The sequence below is a fragment of the Mandrillus leucophaeus genome, unplaced genomic scaffold (assembly GCF_000951045.1).
Source record: "Mandrillus leucophaeus isolate KB7577 unplaced genomic scaffold, Mleu.le_1.0 Scaffold321, whole genome shotgun sequence".
Taxonomy (NCBI): Eukaryota; Metazoa; Chordata; class Mammalia; order Primates; family Cercopithecidae; genus Mandrillus; species Mandrillus leucophaeus.
In genome coordinates this window covers 1,038,257-1,065,590 of record NW_012103377.1, presented here as the reverse complement: position 1 = coordinate 1,065,590, position 27,334 = coordinate 1,038,257, and the positions used below count along the sequence as shown (strand labels likewise).

Sequence of the window (27,334 nt, the reverse complement as noted above, 5' to 3'; positions counted from 1 at the left end):
TATATTTTAAAGATTAAAAATATTTTATTTAAACTTTTCTTCATAAACACTTTTAACATTTTTTTCAATTTAAAAACAGAATGGATAGCATAAACATGTTTGAATAGATTATATCCACGGCTTGGGAAAAATTACCTGACAAAAATGTAAAGGCTTTCAAAACAGGTATAAAAGGCAAACCTTAAATTATTCTAAGATTTTTATATCGGCCCTAGGATTATTTGACTACTGGCCCAAAATGTACCTAAAGGTCAAAATATTTTTCTATAGACAAAGTATGCCCAAGAGGTACAGGGCATATACAAGTTAGGTAGAAAATAACCTCTCCCAATCACCTCACTGGACCATTCCTTCAGAAAGCAAACACCTAATCCTTACTATATACTGATTAATAACATTTTAAATGTAGTTGTTCCCAAAATGTAAAAAGAAAACCTAAGAATTTAAGGGAGAACAAAGCTGATGGCATTCTCCTCAATGTTACTTGTGTAATATTGAAGTTATAAGGTGTACTGAAAGGATACGATTTCCATGAATTTATCTATTCCAGTCTATGCCTAGTGAATATTTGACTTTATAAACTCTGGATAAACTAATTTTTAGGACTTCCATTTTTAAGATAAATCTCTTTTTAGAAGATATTTATTCCCAAACCAACTCTAAATGTAATTGAACAAACATATGATCTCTCAAAATGTTCAGAATACAAAACAAAAATCAAAAATGTATAACAGGCAAACAAGAAAACTGGCACTAGCAGTTTTACTGCCATATAGCCCTCAATTATATCTGATTTACACTATTATCTATGTTGTATTTTACTTCAGTCTAAAACTTTAAATTATGAATTCTCAAAAGAGCTAGTCTCCTTTGAGAGATAGCTTATAAACTGAAATAACAATTTATATTATAAACTGAAATGTTATGACCTACACCCACATATACATATATAAAAATAGTCCCACTGAACGTCTGACATGTTTAGATTATGCAGCTCAAATAATCTGTTATAAAATATTTTAAAGCTTAGTTTCATGTAATTAAGACAAAACTCCATTTTTACCACTTCTCCCCACATAAAGCGTGTGTCCTTTACTATGACTCGAGCAGGCTTCCCAGAATGAGGTGTCCAAAGGTGCTGCTTTAGAAAAGATAAGTGAAGGGCTCAGTCAGTATTTCACAAATTCTAGTAACACTCACACAGAGCAGAGTAATGAGGACACAGAAAGCTGTCTCAAGAAAAGCTAGTAATTCTATTAGTTAAGCTTTGCTTTTTAAAAACCAGTAGCATTTCTTCCAACACAAAACCTTCAATGTGAGAATCTTGCATTTTAAGAAAAGGTTGTAGTGCAAGGAATTTCTTTAAAATCAAAACTTAGAAGGTCAAAGACACGGAAGAGAACAAATAGTTCTAATTAAGATGTAATTAATGAAGATCAGCTATTTTTGTGAACTCTGGCATTTAAGATATAAAGTGAAAACAACACGCATAAAGGTCATAACAGTTAAACTGTATAGATTCAAATCTCTTACTGAATTTTTCGAAAAACTACTTTTTTGAGCGCAAAGTATATAAACAAAAATTCCAGATGAAGCACACAAAAAATAAACTTGAAAAAAATGCTATGAAAAATTTTTCCATAGTTTAGTATAACAAAAATAAATCTCTTGCAGCAATTAAACCATAATTTTAAAAGGGAATGTAAGTTAATCACGGATTTAAAATAACCTAAATTAGAACTACATATAAACAGGGAGTTTTCTCATACATTCAGAACCCAAGCAACAGCAACTATTCTTAAAGCTCAAAACTGATTACAGCTAACATCAGGTCCGACGTGACTTACGTGAAGCTGAACCCAGAGTTAGTTCAAGTTAAGATTTTACGAATTTTACAAAACATGAACTTTGATCTTGGCCTCTGTCTTTAAAATTGAAGACCAAGAATACTCAAATGTTCGCCCAAATGTCACCCTAACTAGGGCCATAAAGTCATATCTAAGCAATTAAAGAGAACCACCACTATAGTGTAAAGCCTTTGATGGGGATACCTGGCCTGATGGCTCTTTCTTGGTCTTTTCTAGCAAAAGACATCAATGAGGAAAATAATGAAGACGTTATTTTCTTTAAAGCAAAACAGCACACATACAAAGCCACTAAACTAATGTAGTAGAAAAAAAAATTAAATGGTTAACTTATTCCTAGCTTTCAAAAATAAAATAATAGTTTTTTTTAAATGTAGAAAAAGACTTTTTACCCATATTACCATGGGAAACAAGACACCAAATTTCATGTTTGGAAACTCTAAGTAAATGATAGGACTAGTTAATGGAAATTTAAGTTTCATATACAAAATTAGATTATTATTGATTTCTGAAATCAATGCCAATGGTTTTTTCAAAAGCTACTTGTGTACCTGACTTTCTTAAACCCAAATGCCTCCAATTTTGGAGTTTGAAGATCAGGTTTAATCTCATAGTATGCCTAATAACTGCCCAAAAAACCCCCAAAAACCAAAGTCTTCACATTTCCACGACTTCACACTTCCATTTTATGTTCAATGGTGGCAGCAGCAAACAAACAAACAAACAAACAAACACCAAACGAACAAAGTGAAACTAGAAAATTTATACATCAGCAGCCATATAGAAGGCATTGCAATATTGCACCAATATTCTAAGATCTGGCAAGCTTTGCCAGTATAGATCTAGTCTGTATCAGATATAGACTACTCATGTGAAAATGGCATCAATTTTAATGATCCACTCCCAGGCTATTCTTGCTTAACTTTGTCAACTGTTTTTTCCTCTGCATTTAAAGAGCTGAAAGGTGCAGCTAATCCTAAAACACTTATTATAAATGCTTTTAAACAGCTATTCTTGATCCATTCTGAACTTTGTGGTTACTATCCTTCATGCTAATAGCTTTCAGTAAATAAAACAAAACTGAGGGCTTACATCCCTAGTGTCGCTGGGTATTTTGTACAAAATAAACAAGTAGATAAAACCAGTAACATTATAATTCTATTTCTTACCTCTAAGTCAAAACTGAGCTCAAATTTTCTAACAGTTTCTACCTTCCATTCAATAACAAATGCAGCAGCCTTACTGAATGTAAAAAATGGGAGTTGCACTTACTTTTAAGGGCCTTGATTTAGGAGTCTGGTATTACCTAAATGCTCTTTAAAAGTGCTTGCATGCTGCAGGGCCAGAACTTGTCATATACCACTCCGATTCTCACTAAAAACAGGGCAACGTTAAACAGACTGCAAAGAAAAACATTTTCAAAAAGAAAAGACATACATCGACAAAGAACACTAACATTTACTTTTGAAAATAAACTATAAAATGTTAGTTTTCATAACCATACATGTTTCAGAAATATAAGGAATTCAAATATTACTGAATCAGTATGGACTGAAGATAGGCTACTTTGATAGCAAATGAGGACTCCAGTTATTTTAACTTTCTAAAAATGTTAATATGTGAAAAGACGTTACATCTAAAATTCAACAAGTATGGCGAACTGTGTGTGCAAGTGCACTAGCTTAAAAATATAGAATCCTAACCACGCATAAAAGGGATGTGCCTTGTGTATTTATAGGTTGTATGCGAGTATGAATATGCTTTCACTAACACAATGCGGATAAGAGAAGGCAGCTTAGAAATAGTGTTTTGAATATAAAAAGTTAATTTTGTAGAAAATTTATATTTTTGCATTTTCAGCAAAAAGCCATGCAAAAAGGTCAAGAGTTTTAAACTTTTAAATAATAAAACCAAAAAGTATAACAGATTGAAATACACTGAAATAAATCTTCAAAAAGGTTTCAGATAGAGACAGGGACTGAAATCACATCCAGTGACACTTATCAGGTCTTCTCTTAGAAGACACATGACTCCTACGCTAACATCTGAAAGAAATGTTTAAAGCAGAAAATCAATTTCCCAGATAAGTGGAGCATTCTATTAAACTGCTTCTGGAAGTAGTTTCAAGAGCTAGCACTTAGAATTAACTTATTGCATGAGTTTGAGGCCACTGAAAAGAAAAGAAAAAAAGGATGCTAGCACAGAATGAAAAATTCTTACGATGTTAGACCAATGGCTTTGATAGTAAAACTGGTGAGGTTTTTCTTTATATGTTTTAATTAACTACTCTGCACAAACAAATACTTTGTTTGCCTCTTTTAGGGAGAAGGATGTCATTAGTTGCAACGCCTAACCTCATCCAGTACATAGTCCGGAAAATGCAGGTTGCATACTTGTAAACCATCCAGCTTGCAGGGCATCCGAGGGTACTCATCTTCCTTCCACTTGTTTTCATCCGGATCAAAAGTGAGAATGGAATCGCTGTAATGACCATTATAACAAAGGCCTCCAAGAACCATTATTTGTTTGTCCAGCACAGTCACACCATGACCACTTCTACCAATCGGCATGGATGCCAAGATGGTCCACTGATCAGTCTCTGGGTTGTATACTTCTGTAGAAGGGCATCCCTGAGATTCGAAAGAGGCCCTCAAGATCACACAGACGCCACCGAAGACATAAAGCTTGCCATTGTAAGAAATCATCTTGTGAAAGCATCTCGCGTAATTCATCTTGCTCTTATTCTCCCAACAGTTGGTAACCACTTGAGTTCTCCTGGTCCGTTGTTCTATGGTCCCTTCTTTGCTGGGGTCAAACACGCACACTTGCTTGGAGGTGGAAGATGAGGTGATTCCACCGGTGATAAACAACTTGTTATTGAGCACTGTCCCCTCATGTCCATATTTGTTAACTGGATATGGATCCACAAATTCCCATTTATCATTGGTGATGTCGTATCTCTCAGTTGAATAGAAAGTCTCATCTCTGGTTCTGCCTGCTACGGCGTAAATAAACTTCCCAATAACACCTACAGCAAATTCAGAGCGTGGTACAGACATATCTGCCATCTGCAGCCAGGAGTTTTGTCTCGGGTCATACCTGAATACTTTGGAAGAAGCATGGAATTCACCATCCGGGCCCAGCTCTTCCCCACCTAACAGGAACACAAAATTATTGACAATAGCAAGGCAGTCAGGTCGCAGAGGTACTTGTGGGCCTTCTAGTTCCCACCAGACTCTTGGTTTCTTTAAGAGAAGTATTTTACTGTTAACCATGCTATGTCCAATCATTCCTCGAAATACTGTAGTTTGTGGTTTTGCAGAACGAATGCGGCTTGACTTCATATCCAACAAAGGCTGCTGGTGAACATTCTGAAAGTAATTCAATGCTTGGTCAACTTCGTAACGGAGCTGTCGGGAGTATCTATAAAATTCTGATGTCTTCACCTAAGAACACAAGAAAAAGAATTTAACCAAAGGAAAAAGCATCAGCGACAAAAACAAATTATCAAAGCCGACTAACACGATCATCTTAGGCTCACTTTACTAAAACTGCTTTTCCTGCTAAGATCACCTACTTTCTTTTGTTTTCTACAAAGCTTTTTTTGGAGATGGAGTTTCGCTCTGTCACCCAGGCTGGAGTGCACTGGCACGAACTCGGCTCACTGCAACCTCCGCCTCCCGGGTTCAAGCACTTCTCTGCCTCAGCCTCCCGAGGTGCCTGCCACCACGCTCGGCTGATTTTTTTATTTTTAGTAGAGACCAGGTTTCATCATCTTGACCAGGCTGGTCTTGAACTCCTGCCCTCATGATCCACCCGCCTCAGCCTCCCAAAATGCTGGGATTATAGGCATGAGCCACCACATACGGCCTCCTATATTTTCTTAATTTGTAATGATCTATGCACATTCCCAAGCTTTTAAGAGTAAACAAACAATTAGGCACCTATTATGTCAAGCCCTGGGCTACAAGGAAGGAATATGAGGAAAAGTACAGGGCTTCACAGTAGAGGAAACCATATTCACAGTTTTCTTAACCACAAGTAACACCATAAAGCTGTGACTGAATCATTTGGGGAGTTAAGTTAGTGAAAATTTAAATACATGTAAAATTTTGGGGTTTTGACATAAAGACTTGGTCTGATATCAACTTCTAAAAGAATTCAGGCCAGGCACGGTGGCTCATGCCTGTCATCCCAGCATTCTTTGGGAGGCCGAAGCGGGCGGATCATGAGGTCAAGAGATCGAGACCATCCTGGCCAACTTGGTGAAACCCTGTCTCTACTAAAAATACAAAAATTAGCCAGGCATGGTGATGGGCATCTATAATCCCAGCTACCCAGGAGGCTGAGGCAGGAGAATCGCTGGAACCCGGCGGTGGAGGTTGCAGTGAGCCGAGATCGCACCATTGCACTCCAGCCTGGTGACAGAGCAAGACCCCATCAAAAAAAAAAAAAAAAAAAAACAAAAAAGAATTCAGTAGATATTAGGTCAACCTTTTTGTTTAATTTTTAAAATTTTATTTTAAAATTATTATTATTAGATATTTTTAGAGATGGGGTCTTTCTCTGTTGCCCAGGCTGGTCTTGAACTCCTGGCTCAAGTGATCCTCCTGCCTCAGTCTCCTGAGCTGCTGGGATGACAGGTGTGAGCCACTGTGCCTGGCAAACATTTTCCTTTTTGATTCTGGAGCTGGAGCTACCTAATTATGATGACTACCAAGATTTTATAAAGCACTTTTGGCCAGGTGCGGTGGCTCATGCCTGTCATTCGAGCACTTTGGGAGGCCAAGGTGGGAGGATCACTTGAGACCAGCCTGGGCAACAAAGCAAGAACTCATCTCTACAAAAACTAATAAAATAAAATTAAAATAAAGCACTTTTAAGTATTGTGCTAAGTGCTACAGGGAGAAACAAAATTAAGTATAAGATGTGATCCATTTCCTTAAAGAACCTAGAATGTATTTGGGAAAGTGGAAACAAATACAAATTTACCAATAGGTAAATGAGTCAGGTGGCAATTAGGTATGAAGCCAAACAGCACATCTGTGAGTGCGGCAGAATTAGAGATAAAGATTATATTAAACTGGCCCAAGACATTCAAGAGATAATTTGTGGAAGATGTAAGAAGTAGGGGACTAAGCAGAAAAATCCTGTGTCATAATAAGACAAGGATAAGAGGGTCTTAAATTTGGGTAACAGGAATTAGCGTAGAGGTAAAATCTACAGACAACCATGACTGATTTGAAATAGGGTGAAAGAATGAGGACTCAAATGTGATTTGAGCATTTAGACTTGAGGTGATGGAGAGAGTGGTGATATCAATAGGGAAAGCAGGGAAGATGAGCTGGTTTGAAAGAGGTATTCAACTTCCCTGGTAGGATGTTGAGGTGGAAATGTCTAAGAGCCTGTTGGAAATCTGGGACGACAGCTTGGGAGGGAGTCAAAACCAGGTGTATATATTTAAGAGCTTCCTCCCCTTCCTTCTCCTCTCTTTCCTTTCCTTCTTCCTTTCTTTAGCCCATTCATTAATTTATTCACCTTAGTCCAAAACAGTGGTCAAACAAAAAGCACCACAAATTTGTTTTAAGTATTTTGATAACTGTATTCAATATAACTGGTTTCCTTTGTAATATCAGGCATTTTATCATTAAAATCATTATTTTGAGAAGGGGTCCTTTCATGGGCTTCACAAGATCAGCAAAGGGGTAAACAGCACAAAAAAAGGCTGAGAACCCCTTGTCCAATCACGTGAGAGAGAAAACTAACATTGGCCGGGCACGGTGGCTCACGCCTGTAATCCCAGCACTTTGGGAGGCCAAGGCGGGCAGATTACTTGAGCTCAGGAGTTCAAGACCAGCCTGGCCAACACGGTGAAATCCCGTCTCTACTAAAAATACAAAATTTAGCTGGCTGTGGTGGCGTGCGCCTGTAATCCCAGCAACTCGGGAGGCTGAGGCAGGAGAATCGCTTGAACCTGGGAGGTGGAGGTTGTAGTGAGTTGAGATTGCACCACTTCACTGGAGCATGTGCCTGTAGTCCCAGATAATCAGGAGTCTGAGGCAGGAGAATCGCTTGAACCTGGGAGGTGGAGGTTGTAGTGAGTTGAGATTGCACCACTTCACTCCAGCCTGGGCGACAGAGCGAGACTGTCCCAACTGGAAAAAAAAAAAAAAAAAAAAAAAAAAAAACCTAACATTGTAACTGCACTGGGTGCTTTATATGTACATCTCACATTAAATTATTCCTCCTGTGAGAGTGCAATAACCATCCCCATTTTCCTGATAAGAAAACTGAGGCTTAGAATGTGAAGTGACTTGCCCAAATTGTTTATGTAACTACAACTGGTAGAGTTGTGATCTGAACCTTGAATGAGGACAATTTTACTTCAAAGTTCATGTAATTTCCAGAACGTTACAACACAGCTTCCATTATTCTTTAGAAAAATCTTTACATTATATACTCATTTATTAAAACAACATGTTCAATGAATGAGCCTAATGACCCTTCTCAAATAAAAGACAGTAGAATTGCTCTTAATAAAAAAAAAAAAATCAAGTCATATGAATCACAGTGATTGGGCATCCAGCCCAATTCTTCCCAGCAAAAACAGTAACTCTGGAAAAATCATAGCAAATGATGAATACTAGTAAACAAGTAACTTCACTAAAACAAATAATATAATAAAGGAAAAAAGGTGAGAACAACCTAAGATCTTCCATTTTACTACTTTTACTTCACACATAAAAAGTTAAAGTGGGCTGGGCACAGCTCACACCAACATTTTTGCATTCTTTGTTTTTTTATATATCATATTTATAAACAGAAAGAGTTCTTGCCATTCAAAAATGGTTCTCCATCAAAACGATTTTAAAAGCCCAGGAGTTTGAGTTGAGACCAGCCCGGGCAACACTGTAAAACTCTGTCTCTACAAAAAATACAAAAATTAGCTGGGTGTGGTAGAGCAGGCCTGTAGTTCCAGTTATTTGGGAGGGTGAGGTGGGAAGAGCACCTGAGCCCAGGAGGCAGAGACTGCAGTGATCTTAGATCGTGCCACCATACTCCAGCCTGGGTGACACAGCGGGACTCTGTCTCAAAAAACAAAACAAAACAAAAAACAAAAAACAGTCCAGGCACGGTGGCTCACACCTGTAATCCCAGCACTTTGGGAGGCCAAGGTGGGTAGAACACCTGAGGTCAGGAGTTCAAGACCAGCCTAACATGGTGAAACCCTGTCTCTACTAAAAATACAAAAATTAGCTGGGCATGGTGGCGGGTACCTGTAACTCCAGCTACTCAAGAGGCTGAGGCAGGAGAATCACTTGAACCTGGGAGGCGGAGATTGCAGTGAGCTGAGATTGCACCATTGCACTCCAGCCTGGGTAATAAGAGCAAAACTCCGTCTCAAAAAAAAAAAAAAAAAAAAAAAAAAAAAAAGCTGGGTGTGGTGGTGCATGCCTGTAATCCCAGCTACTTGGGAGGCTGAAGCAGAAGAATCGCTTGAACCCAGGAGGTGGAGGTTGCAGTAAGCCAAGATCGCGCCATCGCACTGCAGCCTGGGCAACAACAGCAAAACTCTATCTCCAAAAAACAAAAACAAAAAAACAGGCTGGGTGCGGTGGCTCATGCCTGTAATCCCAGCACTTTGAGAGGCCGAGGGAGGTGGATCACAAGGTCAGAAGTTCGAGAACAGCCTGGCCAACATGGTGAAACCCTGTCTCTACTAAAAATACAAAAATTAGCCGGGCGTGGTGGCGCCTGCCTGTAATCCCAGCTACCCGGGAGGCTGAGGCAGTACAATCGCTTGAACCTGGGAGGCGGAGGTTGCAGTGAACTGAGATCATGCCACTGCATTCCAGCCTGGGTGACATAGCAAGACTCCATCTCAAAAAAACAACAAAAACCCGAAAACAAACAAACAAAAAACAAAACTGAGCATTTTCCATTCATTTCTTCTATAAATTGACTAATAGTGTGCCTTGCCCATTTTTCTCATCTTTTTCTTATTGAGTTGTAGAAGCTGAAAACGAAATACTCTGAAAATCAGCAAGAATCATAAACCTCAAATTAAATATTTAAGTGCCTACTGTGCACAGCCAGTGGTCTGAGAGCTACACAGGTTTTCAAGTAATAGAATCCTGTCCAGCATGGTAATTAAGCACCATGTCTGGTGATTAAGGATCCAATTTAGGAAATTTCTGACTTTGGCACTCATGAGCTGTGGCAATCTTGGGCACAGAGCTCAATATCTTTAAGCCTATATCCTCAACTGTATTATTGGGATAACACATTCATAACCCTATAAGTGAGAGTACGTGAAAAGGATTTAGTATGGTGCCTGTCATGTGGCAGTGTGCAAAAAGTATCAGCTATTATTAGCTATTACTAATGACCAGGGGACATTTGTGAAAGTGTCACTCAGCTTAAATCAGTGCTTCTCATGACATGCGTTTGTCTATGTAAAAATTTAGTCTTTCAGAAGATTGAGGAGAAATGAAAGAAACAGTTACTTTGGACCTATCCTCACTGGTGAAACATGACTGGTAATGTACAAATGGGAGGAAGCTTTACAGAAAGAAGCCATGTTGTTTGGCGATCAAGAAACAAAGGAAGGAGAATGCTGCACATATTGGATAGGCAGATTTCAAGTTTTTCAAAGGAAAATTAGGATCAATTCCAAGATCAGAAACTGTGCTAGGAAGCTCAAGAAGGCTTGGAAGCTCTCAAAAGCATAACGCTGACTGCATAATTGCAAAATACACTGATAAGAGGAAGAAAAGGGGAATGTATCTAAAAAATCTGATGTGCTGCACAGAGAGCTTTCTGGAATTCAGATGTTAAAAAACCACTTACAACAGATGGTAAAAATTGGGCACATAAAACAAGTATTATAATGAGTGAAATAGAGCTATAAGAATATAGTGAATAAAGCTAAAGCCTCAGGATGAACTGTGACTTGACGAAGTAAGAGACATGGAATAAATGGCATTTTATACGTTAAAGGAAGAGTGAAGCCCACCCCCATCCCATGGGGTGGTTAATGTATTAACAAATAACAAAGAGAAACAACCCTACTCCTATTTTATTTCCATTCTCAGCTAATAATGTCTTATTCTTTCTAATCTGAGGATTAAATACAATTACTAAGAAGAAACTTAAATCCAAGATGGTTGAGAACAAAAAGAAAAACTAGCTAGTTATTCTCAGCAAGTTCAAGTCACTGGATCTCACAAATCATGTCCTGGGATCCTGAGGCTTCGTAGATAAGGCTGCTTAATTGCTTTTTGCAATCTGTGTGGAATTGTGATGAATGGGAGAGGACTAGAAGCCAGACAGATTCCTGAACTACAAACTGGTTAGCCTGAGGTAGATCCTGTATTGTTGAAAAATAGCCCTCCAAAACAAAAAAGCGCCCCACACTTGGAGGCAGCATGACCTCACTGGGTAATGCCAAGGCTGACCCAGTTTCCTGTTTAATTTTTGATGATGTAACAGCACTGGAAGAGAATGAGAGAACCTATGACTTCAGTAATCAACAAGGTCTAATCATAAAGAAAAGAGAAACACCAGGGACCCATGAACCACCTGAAATTGCAGCAATAATTGTGTGTTAATCCATTTGGGGGGGTAGGGTGAGGTGACTGGAAGTCCACAGTTTTTATCAGGTGCTCCAGGGACCCATGAACTCCGTATGTAAAACTTCAACTGACTATCCTCAAAATGAACTAAAGTGATATGGCAGCTGTAGGAACTAACAAAACTGTAAACTAAAGTAAAAGGATAGACAATCCTGGTTGGGCACAGTGGCTCACACCCGTAATCTCAGCACTTTGGGAGGTTGAGGCAGGCAAATCACTTGAGCTCAGGAGTTTGACACCAGCCTGGGCAACATGGCGAAATCCCATCTCTACAAAAAAAAAAATAATAATAATAATAATCATAATACAAAAAATAGCTAGGCATGGTGGCTGCATGCACCTGTGGTCCCAACTACTCGGGAGGATGAAGTGGGAGAACTGAATAGCTTGAGCCCAGGGTGAGGTTGCAGTGAGCCATGATAGTGCCACTGCACTCCAGCCTGGGCAACAGAGTGAGACTTTGTCTCAAAAAAAAGAAAAAGAAAAAAAAAAGAAAAGAAAATAGGCAAGCCCACCCTCTCCATTCAGGTAAAACCACAACCAAGACAGTGCTAAGTTATATCACTATACTATTAAACACTGACAAAGTGGACCACATCTGGAAGACAGTGAAGGGATCCAAAGGGAGAATGGTCAAATGGGTGAGGAATGTTTCAACACAAGAGAAGACTCAGAAAGGCAACTATCTTCAGGACCATTAAGAGGAAGATTTTACACCAACGTAAGAAAAAGTTCTGTAGTAAGAACTGTCAAGAGAATGGATACTCATTGCATTATTGTTTGTAACAGCACAAAACCTGGGAATAACTCCAATCACCTATCAATAAGACATTGGTTGGATATACTCTGGTAATATACCATATGCAGCTGTGAAAAAGAGTGAGGTTAATCCATATGCACTAACACAGATATTCAAAATGTTAAATGAGAAAACTGTAGAACAGTACGTGGCTCGTACATGGCTCATCTTTAAAAGGCACTTCTCCCATCCTTCATTTCTCACATAACAGTTTAACTATCTGTATATCAGGTACTCTCAAAGAGGTATGGAAAGAATGACATTTCTCTCATGATCTGAATTACTTTCCTTTGCCTTTCATAGGATTAAATAACTGTCATTTTTTTTTTTTTTTTTTTTTTGAGACGGAGTCTCGCTCTGTCGCCCAGGCTGGAGTGCAGTGGCCGGATCTCAGCTCACTGCAAGCTCCGCCTCCCGGGTTTACGCCATTCTCCTGCCTCAGCCTCCCGAGTAGCTGGGACTACAGGCGCCCGCCACCTCGCCCGGCTAGTTTTTTGTATTTTTTTAGTAGAGACGGGGTTTCACCGTGTTAGCCAGGATGGTCTCGATCTCCTGACCTCGTGATCCGCCCGTCTCGGCCTCCCAAAGTGCTGGGATTACAGGCTTGAGCCACCGCGCCCGGCCTAACTGTCATGTTTTTAAGCTTGGAAAGAATAATGTTACCACTTTTGTTGCTTTGATACTTTAAAAAATTGTATAATGAAAAACATTTTGTCTTATTCTGAATATATTATATAATTATACATATAATTTCAGTGGTCTGAAAAAAATTTTTTTAATTTACTGATTATTTAATAAAATAGAGATTAGGTATCACTATACTACCCAGGCTGGTCTCACTATATTACCCAGGCTGGTCTTAAGATCCTGAGCTCAAGTGTTCTTCCCACCTCGGCCTCCCAAAGTGCTGGGATTACACGCATGAGCCACCATGCCCAGCCTGAAAATGTAAATTGGCTATTTCATCTAAACATCTTTTATTTTAATGTTAATTGTGTATGCACGTATGCATATAGTTGACAATGAAGTGTGAGAAATAATTTTGAATACAGTTCCTGTAAATAGGTATACACACACGCATACACACACACACACACACACACACACACACCCCCACACATAAAGTTGAAGAAATAACTAGCCATTACTGCTGGGGAAAAATGTCATGTTTCTCCACTCAGTGTCAAAATGTTACATCATAGTGAAACCCCGTCTCTACTAAAAATACAAAAATTAGCCAGGCATGTTGGCGTGCGCCTGTAACCCCAGCTACTCGGGAGGCTGAGGCAGGAGAATCGCTTGAATCTGGAAGGTGGAAGTTGTGGTGAGCCAAGATCACGCCACTGCATTCCAGCCAGGGCAACAGAGCGAGATTCTGTCTCAAAAAAAAAAAAAAGAAAAGAAAAAAGGCTGGCTAAAATCCTAAAATAATTCTAGACTGTAGCCAGTTAGAGTCTATATTTTTTTAATTCCAGACTTTTTAATCAAATAGTAAACTCTGTGGAAATCCCTACTTTAATTATATTGCAAGGTACATTTTAATTCTCTCAAAATTAAGGAAGGTATATACAAATTACCTTTAAAACTTAAGAATTTGAATACCATGTGGTCAGGCTGGTCTTGAACTCCTGACATCATGATCTGCCTGCCTCAGCCTCCCAAAGTGCTGGGATTACAGGCGTGAGCCACCGTGCCCGGTCTAGCCAGCCAATTTAAGATACACTTTTTGGGGAAAAAAAAAAAAAAATTTTTTTTTTGAGACAGATTTCACTTGTTGCCCAGGCTGGAGTGCAATGGTGCAACCCTGGCTCACTGTAACCTCCACCTCCTGGGTTCAATGGATTCTCCTGCCTCAGTCTCCTGAGTAGCTGGGATTACAGGCACATGCCACCATGCCCGGCTAATTTTTTGTATTTTTAGTAGAAACGGGGTTCCATCACTCTAGCCAGGCTGGTCTCCAACTCCTAACCTCAGGTGATCCGCCTGCCTCGGCCTCCCAAAATGCTGGGATTACAGGCATGAGCCACCACGCCCGGCCACAAAATAATTTTTAAAATATCCAATATATTAACTCAAACAAACAAAATACCTTTTATTAGTTTGTTTATCAGAAGAGGTGGGAGTTGGGGAGCAATTCCCGAACTTAAGATGGTGCCTGGCACTGTAAAAGAGGTAATCAAGACTGAGTCTTGGTTGTCAGTTTTATCTCCTCTCCACCATGATGCAATCTTCCCAAGTAGTTACTATCGTGGTGCTTTAATGCTGAAATAAACCATATCAGGTTGTGTGCGGTGGCTCACGCTTGTAATCCCAACACTTCGGGAGGCCAGGCGGGCGTATCATGAGGTCAGGAGTTCGAGACTAGCCTGGCCAACATGGCAAAACCCTGTCTCTGCTAAAAATACAAAAATTAGCTGGGAGTGGTGGGGGCACCTGTAATCCCAGCTACTCAGGAGGCTGAGGTAGGAGAATTGTTTAATCCCAGGAGGCAGAGGTTGCAGTGAGCCGAGATTGCACCGCTGCACTCCAGCCTGGGCAACAGAGGGAGACTCCATCTCAAAAAACAAAACAAAACAAAACAAACAAACAAACAAAAACCCCTGTGTCAGCTACATTTGATATAATTTTGATTCTCAGTAAAACATGGAACAGTCTTTAGATGTTTCTACATTGCATGTTTAGATGTTTGCTATATTGCAAAACTATCTACCCTGGTATAAGATGTCTTTATTTGTAAAATCTTGCTCAGAACTAAAGCTTATATTGATTTATGTAAAACAAAATCATCATAAAAAAAGCTAGGTGCAATATGCCTTTAATTAATCCCTTTGTCCTGAAAAACTGAGTTAATGACCAAGGATAAAGCTATGAAAAATCAGTTCATGCTAAGCACAAATCCTTTCAGTAATACTGTATTTATAGTCAAATACCAAATGGTAAATAAAGACAAATTGTAGTAAGAATTTACTCACCCTCTTCTCTCCAAGCAGGCAAAGTCAAAAGTGAACTGAACTTCAGAAGTAAAGTGACCAGGGTAAATAGGGGTGAGGGAGAGACGCCCCCTCAGGGCAAGATTCTAAGAGTTTCAGCACAATTTGGTAAAGTTCTCTATCCCTTCAACCCTTCTAGAGAGTAAAAAATATTTAAAAAATAAATGTGCTTACAAAATCTAATTTCCTTCCAATTTCAGTACAATAGTAATAGAACACTATTAGAAACTTAAAAAGCTGGGCATAGTGGTGTGCCCCTGTAGTCCCAGCTACTCAGGAGGCCGAGGTGGGAGGACCACTTGAGCCTAGGGATTCAAGGCAGCAGTGAGCGATGATGGTGCCACTGCACTGCAGCCTGGGTGACAAACCAAGACCTCATCTCTAAAAAAATACAATTTCTGGTCAGGCAGGGTGGCTCACGCCTATAGACTCAGCACTTTGGGAGGTGGGCAAACACCTGAGCTCAGGAGTTCAAGACCAGCCTGGCCAACATGGTGAAACCACATCTCTACTAAAAATACAAAAATTACCCAGGCGTGGTGGTGTGCACCTGTAGTCCCAGCTACTTGGGAGGCTGAGGCAGGAGAATCACATGAACCCGGGAGATGGAGGTTGCAGGGAGCTGAGATTGTGCCATTCTACTCCAGCCTGGGCAACAGAGTGAGACTCTGTCTCCAAAAAAACCAAAAAAACTTTTTTTTTTTTTTTTTTTTTTTTTTAAATTTTAGAAAAAGAAACTAACAAGCCTCAGCCAAGTGCCATGGCTCATGCCTGTAATCCCAGCACTTTGGGAGGCTGAGATGGGAGCATGGCTTGATGCCAGGAGTTGAGACCAGCCAAGACAACATGGCAAAACTCCATCCCTACCAAAAAACAAACAAAAAACCCTAACAAACCTCAAAGGTAGAACATAATTTTTTTTGGTATTTTTTTTGTTTTGAGACGGAGTCTCGCTCTGTCACCCAGACTGGAGTGCAGTGGCACAATCTCAGCTCACTGCAACCTCCGCCTCCCAGGTTCAAGCGATTCTCTTGCCTCAGCCTCCTAAGTAGCTGGAATTATAGGCACGTGCCACCATGGCCCAGCTAATTTTTGTATTTTTAGTAGAGACGGGGTTTCGCCATGTTGGTCAGGCTGGTCTTGAACTCCTGACCTTGTGATCCGTCCGCCTTGGCTTCCCAAAGTGCTGGGATTACAGACGTGTGCCACCGTGCCTTCTGAGACGGAGTCTTGCCCTGTCGCCCAGGCTGGAGTGCAGTGGTGCAATCTCGGCTCAATGCAAGCTCCGCCTCCCGGGTTCACGCCATTCTCCAGCCTCCGCCTCCCGAGTAGCTGGGACTACAGGCACCCGTCACTACGCCCAGCTAATTTTTTGTATTTTTAGTAGAGATGGGGTTTCACTGTGTTAGCCAGGATGGTCTCGATCGCCTGACCTCATGATCCGCCCGCCTCGGCCTCCCAAAGTGCTGGGATTACAGGCGTGAGCCACCGCACCAGGCCTAATAATGTATTTTTAAAAAAGACTTAGAACCATCTTTTTATTTTCTGGTTATACTAATATTTAGATAGTACAACTAAGTTCTAGAATTCACAATTTACAAGGAATTTTTTTTCCTATTTATGATAGAACAGGAAAGCCAAGTAAAAGGTTTCATCCTAAAACTAACTTTTCAATGAACAATGCTTACCTATTACACAAATAGTATTTTCTGAATAATAAATTTGAAAATAAAACTTAACTCATAGTACTTCCCCCTTCTTCCTTTCCTGCTCCAAACCTTTTCTCCAGTCATTTCCAGACTCTCTGATCCTCTTCAATTTCTGCTTATCATCTGCTTTTTCCTTCCAATTTCTTAAAAGAGTTTTCTCATTTAAAAAAAAAAAATTTTCTTTTGAGACAGAGTTTCACTCTTGTCCAGGCTGGAGTGCAATGGCGAGGTCTCGGCTCACTGCAACCTCCGCCTCCTGGGTTCAAGCGACTTCTCCTGCCTCAGTCTCCCGTGTAGCTGGGATTACAGGCGTCTGCCACCACACTCAGCTAATTTTTCTGTATTTTTAGTAGAGATGGGGTTTCACCATGCTAGCCAGGCTGGTATCAAACACCTAACCTCAGGTGATCCGCCCACCTCGGCCTCCCAAAGTGCTGGGATTACAGGCTTGAGCCACCGCGCCTGGTCACGGTTTTCTTCTTTTAAATGTCAACAAAGCTGTCCCTGTTCCACACCTTCCTTTTTAATTTCCAATTGTCCTATGCTTGTTTTCATCTATCTTTTATTTAAAAAGAGAATCAGCAAGTAAGACTGAATTTTTACACTCCGATTTTCTATAGGTTCCTGTTTGTCTAATACACTCCCCAAGATCCTATCTTTCCTAGGACACTAATATAGTCAACACCTAGATTACAGGCACTCTTCAGTAATCTGTGAATCTGGAGTGAATGCAAGTCAAAGGCAGAAAATAAGAGCACTCTACATCTACACATAAAAGGTAGAAAACTTCAGAGAAGAAAAACACCTTGCGTGATTTCTAAAGAACTGAACATGCATTAATTACAGTCTTCCAAGTCCATGGGGTTGGGGAGGAAGAGTTGGCAAAAAGGAGTCTGATGCAGAAAAAGACATTAAGTTAACTGAGAAAGTACACTTAACCCACTGACCTAGTTTCTAACAGAAAACCTGCTCATCTCTATGCTTTCACTCCAAGAGGTGAGTTGTTAATTTAAGCAATTTCAAGTTCTAGCTGTGTATTATCTGATATCTGAAGGAGATTTGAAACTTTTTCAAAAACAACTCAAGCTTATTAGAAATTCGAATCAAATTTCACATTTGAAATACAGGTTACTATCTTTAAAAAAGTTGGCCCAGCTGGGTGCGGTGGCTCACACCTGTAATCCCAGCACTTTGGGAGGCTGAGGAGGGCGGATCACGAGGTCAGGAGATCGAGACCAGCCTGGCCAACATGGTGAAACCCTGTCTCCACTAAAAAAACAAAAATTAGCAGAGCATGGTGGTGCCCGCCTGTAACCCCGGCTACTACTCAGGAGGCTGAGGCAGGAGAATCGCTTGAACCAGCGAGTTGGAGGTTGCGGTGAGCCGAGATTGCACCACTGCACTGCAGCCTGTGAGACTCCATCTCAAAATAAATAAATAATAAAAAAAAGTTTGTTACTGTCAAACACAGCACTGCTTGTATTTCTCACGTACTTCTAAAACTGAGAGCTTATATTTCTCATGTACTTCTTAAAAACTGAGGGTTAGAGGGAAATTTCTACTTCTCTAGATTTATCTGGCTCTAGCTGAAGTCATTAGATATAAATGAACTGTTTTTCTCCAAAGAGTTTTTGGCTAAATTATGGTAACACTGCAGGTGACAGTTTGGTTCCTGGACAGAAATTTTGCATTGGTCAAGTGCTGGATTAGTCAAAACATGTTCCAATGCCTAAGTGAAGGAATTCTGGAGGGGCATACAGCACCTACACTTTACATAGATGTGGCTTTGCCCAGGCAGTTTCATTTACCAAATGGGTTGTGCCTCAATTAACCAGAACAGCATACCACCTAAGCATGAGATTATATTAAGAACAATATATGTCCTTATGTGTCATAGGCTATTGTTAATACTATATAGATCAACTATGCTCATAGAGAAAATATGTGGAAGATTATTAGTGTTTTGTGAAGACCAGTTGTGAGAGCTACTGCATTCTAAGTAATGTGTACTTTGGATGCCTAATTTGTCATTTTTTAATTCTGTCAGTTTCAAGGTGAGTCCAAGACACCTAATCCTCATTTTAAAATGTAGCATTTAAAGCCACAGATTCAGCTTGGGCAACATGGCAAAACTCCATGTCTACAAAAAATTAGCCAGGCATGGTCGTGTGCACCTGTAGTCCAAGCTACTTGGGAGGTTGAGGTGGGAGGATCGCTTGAGCCCAGGTGACAGAGCGAGAACCTGTCTCAAAAAAACAACAACAAAAAAAACTAATTCTGCTCCCTAAATTAGATATATATATTTTTTAATGTTAAAAAGCTTTTCCGGCCAGGCACGGTGGGTCACACCTGTTAATCCCAGCACTTTGGGAGGCCGAGGTGGATGGATCATCCGAGGTCAGGAGTTCGAGACCAGCCTGGCCAACATGGGTAAAACCCCGTCTCTACTAAAAATACAAAAATTAGTTGGGTGTGGTGGTGCACACCTGTAATCCCAGCTACTAGGGATGCTTAGGCAAGAGACTTGCTTGAACCCGGGAGGCGGAGGTTGCAGTGAGCTGAGATCACACCACTGCACTCCAGCCTGGGCAACAGAGTAAGACTCCATCTCAAAAAAATATATAAATAAATAAATAAATAAAAAGCTTTCCTGAGGCATTAATTTTTACAGATGCTTAGGTTTTCCGAAATAGTGAAGTCATTTTTATCACTTATCAAAATTATCTCAAAGTTGTGAATATTCTCATAACAAATTCTCTGTAAGTTACGGAAATCCAATTTTGGGGGGGATATACTGAATTACATTTAACAGACAGGGGAAAACAGTACATTCGGGGGTCTATCATGAGCCAGTTTATAAAATAAAATATTTTGAATAAGCATGATGGCTTTATTTAAAGCAGAATACTTCTATATAATCTATTTCCTTAATAGCCAATGAAAAATGAACTATAAAATCCTAAATACAAAGCTAAACTAATGTGTTTTTTCTCTTTATAGGATTTAAAATAGATTTCTTTCCCTTTGAGAGATTGAAAGATTTTATGATTATGAAGACACTGTATTTTACATATTAATACAATGTCTAAGGGGATCATTGGGATGCTGAATCTTACCTTATGCATATTTATGATACTGAAGATACCCTGGGTTCAAAAATATTAAAATGTCACTGTACTAGAGAATCAACATATGGGTATTTTAATGAATAATTTAACAATTTTCTTTAAAAAATACTTTATGCACAAAAAGTCGTATAGGCTGGGAGTGGTGGCTCACGCCTGTAATCCCAGCACTTTGGGAGGCCAAGGTGGGCAGATCACTTGAGGTCAGGAGTTTGAGACCAGCCTGGCCAACATGGCAAAACCCCGTCTCTACTAACAACACAAAAATTAGCAGGATGTGATGGCACATGCCTGCAATTCCAGCTACTCGGGAGGCTGAGGCAGGAGAATCGCTTGAACCTGGGAGGCGAAGGTTGCAGTGAGCCAAGATCGCCCCACTGCACTCCAGCCTGGGAGACAGAGCGAGACTCCGTTTCAAAAAAAAAAAAAAAAACAAAACAAAAGGAAAAAATATATATCTCCAAAAAAATTAGCAGGGCGTGGTGGCGGCCACCTGTAGTCCCAGTTACTCGGGAGGCTGAGGCAGGAGAATGGTGTGAACCCGAGAGGCGGAGCTTGCAGTGAACTGAGATCGCGCTACTGCACTCCAGTCTGGGTGACAGAGCTAGACTTGGTCTCAAAAGAAAAAATAAATAAATAAAAACAAAAATAAATAAATAAAAGTCAGGTATAATATGCATTTTGCCAAATATACATTTACTTCATACAATGTTTTCAATAAAACAATAATTGTTTTTTAAAAACCAAAGACCAAAGAAAGCAGTTTCAACTATTTAAATCTTCGTATCACTGAAATTCAGAATGACAAATGTCAGGCCTTATCTGTTAACATGTGCAAAGACCATCAGAGCTAGTAAAAAATACATGTCATAGACATTTCCGTAAGTAAAAACTGAAACTGTAGTTTAGTTTTAAAACTAGGAATCCACTATAGATCAAATGAGTCATAAAAACCCTTAAATAACAATGTCAAAAGGACAAGATACTTAAAATTTCAATTTGATTATTTCAGTGAAAACCCAAGATTTGTGCTTTCATATCGAAGTTTTCCCACACTTTATATATATTTTTTCAGTGCCATTAAATTTCCTAGGCTATGTTTTCTTTTTTTTTGGGGGGGGGGGTAGGGAGGAACAGGTTCTCACTTTATCACCCAGGCTGGAATGCAGTGGCACAACCATGGCTCACTGCAACCTCGACCTCTCCGGCTCAAGCAATCCTCCCACCTCAAACTCCCCAGTAGCTGGGACTCCAGGCATGCACCACCACAACCAACTAATTTTTAAATTTCTTGTAGAGACAGGTTTGCTTATGTTGCCTAGGCTGGTCCCCAACTCCTGGGCTCAAATGATCCTCCTGCCTAGGATTCCCAAAGTGCTGGAATTATAGGCATAAGCCACCCTTCCTGGCCCTTCAGCTATGTTTTGCTCATGTAAACACTTAGAATTTTTACAACTCTGTAACATACACCTGCCCCTTAGGCTATGTTTTGTTAATGTAAACAGCTTAGAATTTTCATAGCTTTGTAACAACTTCTGAATGACCCAGGCTGGGCCACAGGTTAACAGCATGCTTCTGGCACTTTAGGGTCTTCTCCCTATTCTATTAGCTGTAACAGGAAGTCCCAGATTGGGAAGCAAGCTGCCCTGGCTTTCAGCCTAGACAGTGCCACTTGGTCTGGAATAAGATCCTTAACCTTTCTGTGCCTGTTTCCTTATCTACAAAATGGGGATAACATGTAGATGCTACCTGTATGTACAGTAGAGCACTCAGTGCATGACGTAGCATAAATGTATGTGTGTGTGCGTGCGCGCACATAGTGTTCAGATAAAGAGTATTGCTGCCTCTAAGGAACTCAGGAAATTTGGAAGCCTTGGCCTCTTCAGGGATGGTTCCACAGAATACTTAGTACAAAAATTAAGACAATCTGGCCAGGCACGGTGGCTCACGTCTATAATTCCAGCACTTTGGGAGGCCGAGGCAGCAGGATCACTTGAGGCCAGCTCAAGATCAGCCTGAACAACATAGGTGAGACCCTATCTCTACAAAAAAATGTTAAATATTAAAAAAGAAAAAAAGTATACGAAAAAAAAGAAAAAAAAGTTAAGACAATCTTATCTTACCTAAGGAGAAAATCCAGTAGAGGACTACATAGATACCGCAGAAGGATAAACCCAAAGATTTCAGCACAGCTAGAGCACATGACTTGAGTCCCTAGAACGAATGGGGGCTTTTCCTTGGGTAAAGGCAGAATGCCCCCTTCCCTACACTATTAAGTCACTGCTCAAATCTGTTACTACCAAAGAAAGAATTAAGAATCTCCAGCCAGATACGGTGGCTCATGCCTGTAATCCCAGCACTTTCCGAGGCTGAGGTAGGCGGATCACCTGAGGTCAGGAGTTTGAGACTAGCCTGACCAACGTGGAGAAACCCCATCTCTACAAAAATACAAAATTAGCCGTGCGTGGTGGATCCTGACAAAAAGATGCTATACTCAATAACAGTTATCTTCACCAGCCAATCCACAGAATCATCAGGTAGGTTAAAGTTCATTTAACACTAACTGTACATAACATTTCTAAAGGCTAGAAATCTGGGAGAAGGGTTAAGTATGTGAGAAAGGCTATTTACCGTATGCACATTCAGTTTCTATTGAACAACACATCTTAACTTCTAGAGCAGGGCTGTGAGATAAAAATAGAATCTGAGCCACAAATGTGAGTCAAATATGCAATTTTTACATTTTCTAGTAGCCACATTTTAAAGGTGAAGTTGATTTTAATAATATAGTTGTTGAACTCAATATATCCAAAATATAATCTCAACATGTAATCAATGTAAAAATTATTGAGGTAATTTACATTCATTTTATCATCTTAGTCTTTGAAATCTCAATTCAGAGTAGCCACATTTCAAGTGTTCAAGAGCCACAAGTGACGACTATATTGAACAATGCAGTTCAAGAGTCACTGACACTTTAGCTAGTTTTAATCCCAATACATTAAATGGAAGTGTTCTAAATCAAAAAGAGGGAGGAGATTTTAGGAATCGAAAAGAAACCTAATACCGAATAGTATGAACAAAATTCTTGATTTTAGTCCTAGAATTGGGCTACTTCGCTTCATAATACAAAGTTCATAGAAACTACTTAGCTACTTTGATTAGAGTAGTTTTCCAAGTTTTTCTCTGGCAGTCAACATTTTCCTGTAACTGTTCCTGAAAAACATGGTGCTAAAAAGATGTGTTAGTAGGAAATAAAGGGAATAGAAGAACCAAGTTAACACCAACACAAGGAAGTTATCAGAGACATCCAGAATGTAGGACACACTGAGGCAACTGGTGGTCTGGTCTCAAAAAAAAAAAGAGCGAAGAACTGTTCTAGATGAAGAAAGATTAGATAACCATATTAGGGTCTTGCTAATTTTCCTAGGTAGAATAGTATTTTAGTATTGTACTTAAGTAGGAAAAAGTTCTTACGCTTAGGAGAAGCATGTTAAGTATTTAGGAGGAGGTGTCATGATATTTATAACTTATTTTCAAATGTTCGACCCAGAAAAAAATCGATATGAAGCAAATACAGCAAATGTTAACAGTTCTTGAATCTAAGTGATAGCTGTACAAGTGGTCATTATATTACTTACTCGACTTTTTGTATGTTTGAACATCCTCATAGATTAAAAGAGACATAGGCCAGGCATGGTGGCTCATATCTCCCAACACTTTGGGAGGCCAGGTTGGGAGAATCACTTCAGGCCAGGAGTTTGAGAACAGCCTGGGCAACATAGTGAGACCCTATTTCTTTAAAAAAAAAAAAAAAAAAAAATTTGTTTTAATTAGCCAGGCATGGTTATGCATACCTGCAGTCCCACCTACTCAGAGACTGACGTGGGGGGATCACCTGAACCCAGGAGAGGGAGGCTGTAGTGAGCCATGATCGTGCCACTGCACTCCAGCCTGGGTGACAGAGCGAGACCCTGTCTCCAAAAATAAAAACAAAAACAAAAAACAATTATCTCTCTGTGGCTAGGTCCTTACTAAATTTTCCTAAGAAAATAATTCCAGAAGGAAGCCTTAACAACATGTTTATTCTGATAACTCCCAACGTCTGGCCAATGGGTAATAACCACCTCCTATGCTGCACATGCCAAAGGAATCCACCAGTAGATATAACTGACGTTTTTTACAATTTGCAAAATTACCTGATAGTCTAGTGTTAATTTTCAGCTACTGTCACTTTTGTTTGCCTTGAACTGATCACTGGACTATAAGAAGGCTTTGAAGCTCAGCACTTAAAATAATTTACTATGGCCAGGCACGGTAACTCACGCCTGTAATCCCAGCTACTCAGGAGGCTGAGGCATGAGATTCGATTGAGCCTGGGAGACAGAGGTTGCGGTGAGCCGAGATAGCGCCACTGCACTCCAGCCTGGGTGACAGAGCGAGACTCTGTCTCAAAAAAAGAAAATCTACTGCTATCAATTGTTTATCATATTGTCTGACAAGAGGGAAAATCTCACCTTTTATTTCATAGTACCTTCCATCTAGACTGAGGTTGGAGGGGTTTTGTTCTAGTAGTGGGAAAGAATTTGCATTTAATGTATAAAGACAAAACAGGGGCCAGGTACAGTGTCTCATGCCTGTAATTCCAGCAATTTGGGAGGCCGAGGCGGGTGGATGACTTGAGGCCAGGAGTTTGAGACGAGCCTGGCCAAGATGGTGAAACCCCGTCTCTACCAAAAACACACAAAAATTAGCCAGGTGTGGTGGTGGGTACCTGTAATCCCAGTTACTCGGGAGGCTGAGGCAGAAGAATCGCTGGAACCCAGGAGGTGGAGGCTGCAGTGAGCCGAGATTACACCACTGCACTCCAGCCTGGGCAAGAGTGAGATTCCATCTCAAAACCAAAAACCAAAAACCAAAAAAAACCCAAAACAAAACAGGATTCCCCAGGGAAAGAGAGCAATAAAAACAAAAGGAAAAAAAAAATCAAAACATCAGAGACAAATGATTTACATAATTGATGTGGGGCTGATTATCACTAAAGCAAAAATAATTAAGAAATATATTCTTGGCTGGGCGGGGGGTGGCTCAGGCCTGTAATCCCAGCACTTTGGGAGGCCGAGGCAGGTGGATCATGAGGTCAGGAGTTCGAGACCAGCCTGGCCAAGATGGTTAAACCCTGTCTTTACTAAAAAACACAAAAATTAGTCAGGCGCAGTGGCGGGCACCTGTGTAATCCCAGCTACTCGGGAGGCTGAGGCAAGAGAATCGCTTGAACCCGGGAGGCGGAGTTTGCAGTGAGCCGAGATCGCACCACCGCACTCTAGCCTGGGCGACAGAGCAAGACTCCATCTCAAATTTTAAAAAACATTATATATATATACACACACATACTTTAGTTTCAATTATTTTTGCTATATCAATACATTCTGAGAATAAAAGATAAAAATCCACAAAACTGAATTCTCAGTTTCACAGCATTTTGGAGGAAAAAAAATGTCAGGCTGCTGTTATTCAAAGGCGCAAATGGGTTTATTTTTCAAATGGCATAAACAACCCTCCTTTGCAGATATTTTTATAACCAGGTCTAATAACTAAAGCTGAGGAACTATTTAACATGAAAGGTGACCGACCAAGTTTTCAGTGTGCTTTCTAGAAAAAAGAGAAGACGCAAGAAGTAAACAGAGCCCCAGAGGTAACCATGTGATTAGAAACCAATTAAGTTATTAAGCAATTACTAAAACTGCTCTATGACCTTTGGGCAAGAAAGGATCACAAGTGAAACTCTGATATAAAAATGAACATGCTTACATGCAAAAAAAGGGCAAGGCTGTTTCAGAGAAAGACTGTTTTTAAGAGATGGTAAAATGTGCCCAGGGATGGTTGATCAATGTAGACAGAGGATTTACAGTCTACTTGTTTAGAAATGCCAAAATGATGTTTTTAGACACATAACATGTTTTCATTGTCAAATTTAGTTACTACTCACAGTAGAACAGGGAAAACCAGAAAGTAAGAGTAGGGAAGAAAATCACCATTAGGGCCTATTGGTTTTCAAGAGCTATTTTGTATGTCCTTGCTATATTTTAGAAGAATAAGAAACTCTATTAATGTATACCATGCAGAACTCTTCTCAATGCCAATTTCTGCATGTATTACTTAAATTTATTTTTAAAAAGAGATCTAGTCTGACTCGGTTCTGATTTAATTTGTGAAATGAAAAGCTACAGCAAACATATAATATTTTGCATAAAATAATTATGCTTCAACTTTAAAAGTACTTTTAAAATAAAACTATTCTACTACCTATGTGGTTTATCTTTCACCCACAAAATGTATTTTAGAAAACCTAAATGCACAACAAATCAGGCTTCTTACACATAAAGTACTCTTATAAGTTATTCATTCTTTGCTCCTAACTAAGTCTGTGAACCTTATCTATAAAGACATACACTGCCTTAACTAAATGATGAGTACCGTCTATTGCTTTCAAACACACTAACCTTCTCAAAAACGCTGGTTGGGGTCATCAAGCAAAACCGGATATTCTGAATGATGGTATCGGTATGTCTCCAGCGTCTTCTATCATGCCGCAGCCAAGACTGCACAGCCTCATACAGCTCTATCTCTGGGAACCTGCTCAGATGATCATTATCCAAATAAGACATGAGCTTTTCAAAGCTCAGATAGGACAGAAAGTCAGGCCTAGACATGAGTGGCACAAAGTTGTCTAGCAGAAAGGCGTCCAACTTCTCCCTGACTCCCTCGATGTTTACGCCGAAATCATCTAAGAGTCTCATAATTTCTGCACAATTTTCTAGGCAGATCTTCGCTAAGAGAAAAGAGCAGCAGAACTTCACCACTTCTATAAGTTGAACATACATGGCTGCCTGAAGAATCTCATGAACGGTATTCATACTCAGCTCTATAGTACCGTAGTACATAAATTGCAGGACGTGGCTGAAACCAGTAGCTGTTAGACCTTTTAAATGAATTTTGTCCTGATCTCGTTCCCTCATGTCTGCAGTAAACATAATTCTGAAGTAGTCACTCTGGGTGGCCAAGAGTGCTTTATGGGCCTGGAACTGATGATCTTCAATAACCAGAGTGACATCAAGAAGCAATCCCTCCTCATACAGTGCTCTGAACCCAGCAGAGACACTGGTGTCATGGATGGAGGAACAGAATCCTTCCACGTCCCCTGCCATGAA

The 27,334-nt window shown here is 39.9% G+C and overlaps 1 protein-coding gene across 1 annotated transcript; it reads right to left on the bottom strand.

Annotated features, from left to right (window-relative positions):
• KLHL15 (kelch-like family member 15) lies at window positions 1-27,334 on the bottom strand. Its single transcript, XM_011988002.1, has 2 exons — window positions 26,627-27,334; window positions 1-5,311 (listed from the first exon to the last, which is right to left on the bottom strand). The coding sequence occupies exons 1-2, from the start codon at window positions 27,329-27,331 to the stop codon at window positions 4,202-4,204; spliced, it is 1,815 nt and encodes a 604-aa protein (XP_011843392.1). The 5' UTR covers window positions 27,332-27,334; the 3' UTR covers window positions 1-4,201.